Source organism: Myzus persicae, unplaced genomic scaffold (genome assembly GCF_001856785.1).
Source record: "Myzus persicae strain clone G006 unplaced genomic scaffold, MPER_G0061.0, whole genome shotgun sequence".
Lineage (NCBI taxonomy): Eukaryota > Metazoa > Arthropoda > Insecta > Hemiptera > Aphididae > Myzus > Myzus persicae.
The window spans coordinates 1790330-1800209 of NW_019100468.1; the positions used below are offsets into that span (position 1 = coordinate 1790330).

The 9880-nt window shown below is 28.8% G+C and overlaps 1 protein-coding gene across 2 annotated transcripts; it reads right to left on the reverse strand.

Annotated features, from left to right (window-relative positions):
* Positions 1-3315: 3315 nt before the first annotated feature.
* Positions 3316-9292, reverse strand: LOC111028667. Of its 2 annotated transcripts, XM_022307432.1 has the most exons (7): positions 8999-9292; positions 8471-8860; positions 7181-7504; positions 5987-6098; positions 5510-5578; positions 4669-4758; positions 3316-3881 (listed from the first exon to the last, which is right to left on the reverse strand). In XM_022307432.1, exons 1-7 carry the CDS (start codon positions 9007-9009, stop codon positions 3819-3821), a joined length of 1059 nt encoding a protein of 352 aa, XP_022163124.1. In that variant the 5' UTR covers positions 9010-9292; the 3' UTR covers positions 3316-3818. The 2 variants fall into 2 exon arrangements, with proteins under 2 accessions (XP_022163124.1, XP_022163194.1); XM_022307502.1 differs by lacking the exon at positions 5510-5578 and having other exon boundaries at positions 3704-3881.
* Positions 9293-9880: the final 588 nt, after the last annotated feature.

Here is a 9880-nt window from a genome sequence, read left to right on the forward strand (position 1 = left end):
TTATTGTATATTATAATATATCTACTATTCGCTCGACTGGACTTTAAAACAATAATAGTATGTTTAACTTAAAAATTGTGCAAATAATTAATATATGTTTCAAAATGATTGTTTTGCTGTACGTTTGTAATTACTTAAAATAATGCAGAAAAATACATATTTTCGGAAACGAGTAAAATGTATTGACGTATAGTGATAAAAGAATCACCTCGTTTAATATACTATAGCTCTGATAAACTACACGCTGCACACAAACGCGTTTACCGCGTATTTGATATCATAAACTCTACTACAATAAAAATTCCGACACATCAAGTGCATATTGTGAATAGTGTGTATACTGTATAGCGTGTATACACATACGCCTACGTCGCTGGTACGATTAATAAATAGCATGCCACACGCCACTACGGCTCCCACGTGTTTTTTTCGATCGGACGTGATGTTTAATGTTTTATCGTAAAAACCAGCCCAATCGTATTCTTTGTTGACAGACTTTCTCTCTCTCTCTATCTTTCAATGTTTGTCTCTCTCTCTCAATGTTTCACTCACGGCAGCTGCTTATACGTTTGTTCTTTGCTTATACTAACATGAGTATACTATACCTGACTTATGACTCACGCGGAGTACCTACTGTAGAGAGTTTTCAACGTTTCCGTAATTGTATCGCATACGTGTACAACTTCATCGACGGTCGGATTCAACACAAAAAAAAGATCAAAATTCAAAATATTATGCTGTGATATTATACGCCGCTGCAAAGACAAGAATTGCAAAAGTTATAGCCATATAGGGCTTAGCTTGAGCCTTGAATTCTAAACGATGCACCAAGAATCCCATAACAGTATTATACTCGTACTATAATATTACACCCATCATGATAGTAATGTTTTCTTAAATAATTCGTACTTTTATATGTTTTCAGTGTACATATAAAATATATACACCAGCCACCGGGTAGGAGTAAATTCAATATTACAATTGCCTAAGAACTAACTATTAACGTACTCGATACTCAAATACATATTTTTAACATAATTTACAAAACAACATATTTTTACTAAAAAGATATATACTTCACTATTTTTATCTTAATCACCTATTCTATTTATCCTTTTTTCTATTATTATTTATTTTAATGACTAAATTGACGACATGCATTTTGAATTCCTTATTCCAAACTAGAATTTTTTTGGAGTACTTTGATACATACAAATTTGAATGGAGTGGTACTGAGACCCTACAAAATGTTGGTACACAAAAATAATTCTGAACCCAGAAGTTAACATACAATTTTATTATAAAATACATCCATAAAAATAAAAAAGTTACTTATGTTAAGTTTAGCAACTTTTAGTTACTAATATATTATCAAATATAATTTATCGAAAACCTGAAAACCTAAATTATCTATGTCATTCCCTTCCTTTAATCATCTTTACGACTTTACTTATAAATAAAGAGCGGATTTTAATACACTATAAAAAGTGTAAAAATTATTGTGAATTTCAATTCAATTTCAATTCAACTTTATTTTTAAATTCCATTCAATACATCTTACAAGGTACCTATTGAATTTCATTTTCAAGTTATTGACGGAGCGAAAACATTTTTAACGACATTAGTTCAAAAATACTAACAATAATCGAAAATTTCATATGTCTATAAATATTTTAATACTAGTTAAAATATTTTGAAAATTGTATGGTGCATAGTAAATGCACATTTAAACATTTTGTAAAAATGTCATGTATTTAAGGTATTTTTTTAGAGTTACACCAAAAACCAAAATCAATTTATTAAGAATCGGTTTTACGTAAAAATTACCGTTTTCCCTTAATTTTTTGTTTTTTTCCTGTCACTTTTGAAAACTATTAGAAATTTTTTACTTTGAAATTTGACTAGATTCACTTTCCTACCAGCTGTTGAAGAAAATCAAAGCATTTTTACTCCCCCAAAAGGAGATGACAAACAAAATTAAAATTAAAAATACACGCATTTCATTGTAAAATCAACACATTCATCACGCTCCGCTCAAAATCTAAAACTTAAAATTGTGTACTATGTTAAAAAGTTATAATTTAATCTTATTAAAATGAATAATCCCTTAGTGCCTACAAAACGTATTAGGTATATTGAATTGTACATTTGACAAAATTGAAAATATAATTTTATAGATTTTCACTTCGTTATGCAATAGGTACATTTTGAATTTTGTCAAAATATACAGAAATATGCAGTAATATGAAGAAAAAAATAGCCATTCTTCAAACTATTACGTAGAATGTGTATACGTTACTGATAAAAATCCCAAAAATGTGAAAAGGAAAATTATGTAATTCCATAGAACATCACGCGATACTTATAAGATAAGTATGAATTTGATACTTTGATTACAGTCCCGTGTGTATAATAACATACTTCACGAATATTTATGTTGTGAATTTTTGGGCTTTACGTGTCATGTAGAAGGTATGTAATCCGTTAATCGCAAACAATACAGGTAATTTCCTACGATAAATTTCTAGTTATGATGTATATCTGTGAATTAAATGTTCTTATTAATCGAAATTCTCTGTATTATTATCGTTGAATAATGAACGTAGGTAGAAGTGTACAACACTATTTATGTCTATATAGGAACTTACCAGATGCTGTCTTTATAGTTAGCCCTGTTAATGTGCTGTGTTATTAACAAATAACAATATAAAGATGATTTATCAATGTACATTAACATTAGTCATTTCTCAGTCCTCATCTTTTGTCCTAATGGATTCGTTCAAATTCTGATTTCTGGAATTTTTAAGTATACTTTAGAGCCATATTTTCAATTATTTAGATTATTAATTGTACCATGATTAAGGATATATTATTAAACTGTCAACATACAGATTTTTTCAATTGAAACCAAACTTTTTTTACTACAATTTTTAGTTGTAAGCAGATATTTTTTTATTGCCGGTACATTAAAATTAAAATTTGAACAAATTATATCATTTTTATAAATTATATATTGATTTACTAATATTAATAACTATAATTTTAAATATGTGTGTTTTGAAGTCATGTTAACATTTGTTTTTTAGGGTGAGTCTAATTTTCAAATAACCAACGGCTTATTTGCCCCTATATATTTTCAAATACCCTGCTAAACGTCTGAATTTATTAGATTGGACAAAATAATAAAAAATTGTAATCAATTATCATGTCCCCTCCATTGAAAATTCCTGTGTTCTCTACTGTAGGTGTCTAACTATTATTTGTCAATATGTACAGAGTGGGCCATGGGCCACTGGAAAAGCGACAAAAATAGAGTTATGTCTATATATGTTTGGCCCTATACCCGTGACCCACTCTGTATAAGTAGGTATCAAACTAAGAATTTACTTTTAGTTAATCTATAACAAGACTATTATTAAGGTCACAGTGTTATATGTATAAAGTATATATTTTTATGCTTAAAAAGACCTCGTCAAATGGTATTATCGGTTATCCATTTTTAGTTACACAAATATAGGTAATAACTAATAACTAATATAATTACAAATAGTATTATGAACCTGTTATCTTTAATTCTGATAAAGAATACAATTATTGTAATTCATCATACGATTTTATATTATACTTTTTATTTATTAATGAAACAAAACTCCACTAGTTTATGATGTAACTCATATATAGGTACATACATATAAATGCAAATAATTGTATAATTATATTATCGGCTATAGTTGTTGGTGTAAAAAATATGTAAAAAAAAATATATCGTTATAACACTGTGGTAGATGTACATTGTACAATATATTGTAATACCTACTTTAAAATCGATTACATAAAAAAGATACAACCAGAACGATGAACCCAACAATAGAACTAGATACCTGTAAGAATAAAAATGAATTATGTTTATAAAGTTTCTCAATTAATATTCTATAAATATCATAATTATCAGTCGTTAAATCACTTTAAATTAGATAATTTATATAGGTATCTGAAGATGTGTAAAAATGTAAAATTATCATAAACTCTAATACCTATACAACTTACCTTGATGTTAAAGCATTATAACATCATTGATTTTTAATTATTGTTTATTATAAATGCAATGCTAGTACAAATTAGTGTATATGTACAAATGTACAATAATGTAATATTTGCAAATAAAATTAATTTATAAGAACTTTTGAATTCATGACTTTTTAAAACCAACAATTAAAAATATGCTATACCGATTATTATCAGCGGTAAAACATATTTATGAAAAACAAACAAAACGGCATTAAAAAATGGTTTATATAGTTTTTCTATAGAAACGTTGACATGCGTTCGACTCACTCAAATAGTAAAATAATACATATATTATGTTGTTATTCATCCATGAAAATCATAATGGTATTCATGAGCATTAATTGTAAGTGTATCAAATCCACTTTTTAATTATTAGATATTTTAACTTATATTTATGTTACTCTAATGGAGAAGTTGTCGAATCGAATCAAAGATAAATTTAAAAGAAATATTTTACTATTTTATTTAATTTGTATTACTATTGGACTATGAAATTAAGTTTTAAAATATTTAACTGTTGACATTACACATAAGATTAAGTTATAATTTATGAATTTATTTAGATGATGATTAACAGTGAAATTTTGTTGTAAAACTTACAGAATATAAAAACTTTTTATTAACGTCGAAGCAATCATTCGCTGATATATTTACTTCTGTAGCATTCAGTTCATTCAAAAACAAATAAACCTGTGAAAAAAAATTAATTAATTTTACACTATCAATATTTGAATTAATTAGCAAACCTCGGTAAATAATAGTAATTGTTTTTATAATTATTATAACAACATGCTTTGGTCTCATAAATGACTAAATAACCATGATTCGTTTGGATAAATTATAAATAATGTAGGTATACATTTTTAATTTAATTTGTCAATTTTTCAAAATAAAACTTATTCATTTTTTATCTGTAATATGAAATTATATTATTATCTAAGTAAAAAATATTTAAATTTAAAAATATTCAAACTAAATTTTAAGTTTTCGGGGGGTTAAATTGGAAAAAGTGGACTGACTGATCTCAAGAAGACATAATGACAAATTCAAATCAGTTTTTAAAAGTACATGGCAAACTAGGTCGATCAGCATAATGGACAAAAGATTGGTGTGTTTTGGCTAAAATAACTGTCCACTACCGTTCCGCTTAACTTAAATTACCTTATCCTTAAGTACACGTCATTACTCAACCTAACAAAACTACTGATAACTGATATGCGAGCGAAGTTGTGGCAAATGAGAAATAAATAGCTAGAGTAGTAGTATATCGTATATACCTATAGTGTTTAGCGTTTAGCTTGAATAAAAAATATTATAGCTATATTGCTTGAAGATATTATACTTCCTTGTTTTCACTAATATTATTCACACGTGCAACAGACAAAAATAACAAACCAAGAAGTATGGCTTGCACAAAGATTTAATAAGTCACCTTAGTCACCTGTTCTTTGGTTTGGTGCTTCAGACAATTCACTCTATTGCGTAATATATGATGAAATGTAAAAACGCTCTAAACAAGTAAATAATCAAATTTAATATTAAGAACATGTACTCACTTGTTTAGATTCTAAGCTCACAATATAACATCAAGTAAAATATATTTATAAATGTTATGGATCTGTTTTATATCTGTAATCATTATTTTGAGTAGAAGAAGTCCTCCATCGTCTCATACCTACTTTAATTCTCACCCTATTTTCGGTGTCAAATGTTCTTATTTTCATATAATTTATGTAAAGCCAACCAACGACAAAACGCTCCAATTTAGGTAATTTAAAAGTATCAAATTTAGAGTACTGAAACTCTCAACAATTATTTATGATACATTAGGTGTATAGTTAACTAATAACTGCACTCAATAGTCATATAGAATATAGATTAAAGACTAAAGTAAATAATACTTTACATAATACATTACCTTGTTGTGTAAATATGAACTTGATTCTATTAAGTAAATAAAAACCACAGATAATCTTGTCATACGTATTATTCTGATAAGTACTTTCAAGCTTACAAAGTTGTAAATAAAACTAAAACATAATTTACTATTAATATCGGTGGTCGAGTTGGGGGGGGGGNGGGGGGGGGGGGGGTGTATAATTTAATAGGTACCTATGGACAGTAAGAGTTGTACATCAATGTATTTTAATTTTTAATAGATATTTACTATAAATGGTGAAATTTTACGTACCTACGTTTTCCCAGCCCTTTCCCTCTCATCCCACTTGGATGATTTTTTTTCACAGATTTGTCTGGTGAAAATCAGAATATTATACTTAAACATTTGATCAAAATTCGTTTAATATTATTTTGTTTATTTTTTAAAAGTGACAAACGAAAATTATTTCGCTAATTTTTCGTTTATTTGTGGATTTGAGAATTTACTTTATCCCGAAAGCATATTTTTCATGCTTTAATAAAATATTTGGTTGTATTGGATGCATGTAAGCGTTCAGAATTAACTTTTGTTAATTTATTCTTTTTAATCAAGGATATTACACAATTGTTACAGTATTATCCACCGATTTACGCCATACATAGGTACAGGCACGTATACAGGGGTGGGGGGGGGAGGGCGAAAATTAATAGTTGTGTAATTTATTTATATCAATCATCGATAACTACAATAACTGGTCGGTGACAATTTGTTTCCCCTCTCCCAAAAAAAATTTTTTTTTGTGAACGTGCTTGCATTTGCATAGGTACCTAGCTAAGGTCTATAAAACAGTACAAAGACTGGATTCGTCAACGAATCAATTGTTATGAAAACATTCATTAATTATTGCCGAGTGCGACCGAAAGAATTGTACAACTGCGACGTGTAGGTAGTAGGTACTTTTAAAGATTTGAATAGTTTAAATTCATTTTAAATACAAAAAAAAGTTAAATCTGTGCACATTATATTTCAGAAGCGATTACCAATCGAGGGTAGTCGGGTCGCAGACAAAATCGCATGCAATTACTCGCCAATTAGTGACTCAGACAACTACCTATAGTAAATAGCAGTGATATAATTATATTCATTATTAACACGGATATGTATATTAAACCGTGGTTATTAGTAGTTAGTACATTATATGGTGCTGGTCAGTGAGTAAGTTTTACAATTTACTTTTCCGTCGCAATGCTCGTGGCCAGGTTATTCATGAGCTTAAACAGCACCAACAACACGTACAATTGGTAGCACGAAAAGAGTACGATCAAGTCCATGTTGTAGTGCGAGTTGAACTTTTTGCAAAACGTGTACAACACGAGATTCCGTTGTCGGGCTTGACGTGTCCGTTCCAAGTCGTCGATTAAGCCCGACTCGACGTAGCCGTTCAAATCGCTGTACAACCGACCAATCACGTGGAAAGTGTGAATAAATTGCATTTCGAAACCCAAAAACGCATACGTAGTGATGTTGTCCAAGTTCATGGGCTTGTTTTTTGTGTGCCTATATTTACAAAACATTTCGAATGCTATGAATAATCATATTATAATTACATGGGTAAAAATGACTAATATGTAAACCTACATATATACTATATATATTAATAATATAATATGCGATGTAGGTAGGTTAACGTGCAATGGATAGCAATTTCCGAACATTGGGATATTTCCGACTCCCGGGATGATAGATCCCTTGTTTTTCTTCCAGTGAAAAATAATCATAATAAAACAAAATACCCAATTTCATTTTCATTTTTCATGCCAATTAACTGCATAGAGTTTGCATTTTTCTTGGAGCGGTGCGTAACCCCGGAAATTGGAAACTACGTCTCTCCGTTCATATTTGTTTTTTATTTTATTTTTCAATAATCGTCGAGTCATCAACCGCAGAAAACTCGTTATCGTGGTGTAGGTTTTTAATTCACACTTCACAATGTGTTTATTTGTGTCATATATTGTATCATTAATATTGTCATTATTCTTCAATTTTTTTCAACGTCTCCCCGACCCTAAGACTCACGTCTCACACAGTCACCCACAGTCATCAGAAAAAAGTACACGTGACAAAGTATAACTCTGTAGACTGTAGTCTCATTTACGACGCCATGTCATCATTGATAAAATGCGTTAAAAAAATAAGATGTCGACGTCGGTAAAATTAAAATCCCAATGGTATTTCTGAACTTTCATGGCTGTACCTAAGTATGTCAATATCAAAGTACCAACGACAGTTTTTTTAAATTTCAGTATTTCACTATATTGACCACAATCATGGAAATAAAATAACAAAGAAAGAATTTTATATTTTATTATTTATTAAAAAGTCCAAATTATTAAAAAAATATTTTTTTCGATGGTGCATTGCACCCACCTGCCCGCTTCCTCTTGCCGGGTATCCCTGCTCCTCTACACATATCCAAAAAATAAAAATAATAACGATATGCGACTTAGGTCGTTACCTACACACCTATCGATGTTATCTCCGACGAATTCGATTAGCACTGCCACTGAGCTGGCGTACAGAACTACAATTGACGATTTTCGCACCGACATTTCGATTGGCCATTCGGACAAGCTGTTGTAACATCTAACTGTATCCTTCACAAACGCTATTCTTCTCAGTAACATGCACAACAATCCGATTCCGTTTGTGCTCAACACGATAGACGTGACGGCCGACGTTTTCTTTATAGCTCCAAAAAATAACATCGTTAAATGCGTGTGTATTTGTAGTCCAACAATCAAGATGTGTACGAAAGTTAATAACAGGCCACATTTTGACATTGAGAACGAGCTATTATTTTTATCATATACAATAGGAAATGCACCAAACCAATTGCACACCAAAAATGCAGAACTGTAAAAAGAAAAGGTTTTATAAAAATTATTTAACTAGGAACTATTACTAAATAGGTATTATATGAGTATTGTCTATATTTCTGATAGTGATGCTATGCAATTTTCAAATTTAAATAAGGTAGATGCAACACTTAACTGTAAGTTCATTTCTTAGTTCAAACAAAACAGGCGATTTTATATGTAAGTAAAGTTTATTTCAAAAAACATTAATACTGCTACGTTGAACATAAAATGGGTAATGGAGACATTTTCATGACTACAATATGCAGGTACACTATGAATAATTTAACAGTTAAAAAGTAATCTATTCATGAATGGTAACTATTGTCTATTGGACAAATACATTTCTAATAACTATTAAAAACACAATTCACTCACACACAAAAAAAAAAAACAACAAATACATAGGTATAAATTAAGTATTTTTGACTAAAATAAAATAAACAAAATAAGTTAATTTCTGGATCGAGTGTTTATAATATCAAGTAAATTATTACTAAAATAATTCATTTATGACTAAAGAGTACATATTTTATATACTATACATCATGACAAAGATGATATATATATACAACAGTACTTAATAACAATGAAACTACATTAATAATGCATTTATCATGACAACATAATAAAAAATAACCACACCTCAATACCGTAAGAAATTAAACATTTAAATTGAACAGTCTTTTAATTTTTACCCTTATCATAGTTACAAATCCCACATAACGGCTGTAATATACAGAATATGCTACTTATCAAAAGGATCAATAAATATTATTTCAACTTTACAATTACATACAATAATAAAAAAAATCAATAAAATAAAATCAGTTCAATTGATTTTCTTTTAAGGTTGGAACACAATGTTTACAACAAAAAATATGTTTGTTTTAAACAATTTAAACATGTTACAACCCTGAACTTAATAAATACAATTTTTATTACATACACAATTAACTTAGTATTGTAATAGACTAGAAAAATTTAAAGTAATGTACACAAAAATAACCACATACAC

Coding starts and splice junctions, on each gene's coding strand:
- LOC111028667 (XM_022307432.1), bottom strand. Junction 4,759..5,509: donor AGCACCAAACCAAAGAACAG/GTGACTAAGGTG, acceptor TTTTTTTCACAG/GTTTATTTGTTTTTGAATGA. Junction 3,882..4,668: donor ATAAAAAGTTTTTATATTCT/GTAAGTTTTACA, acceptor TTATTCTTACAG/GTATCTAGTTCTATTGTTGG.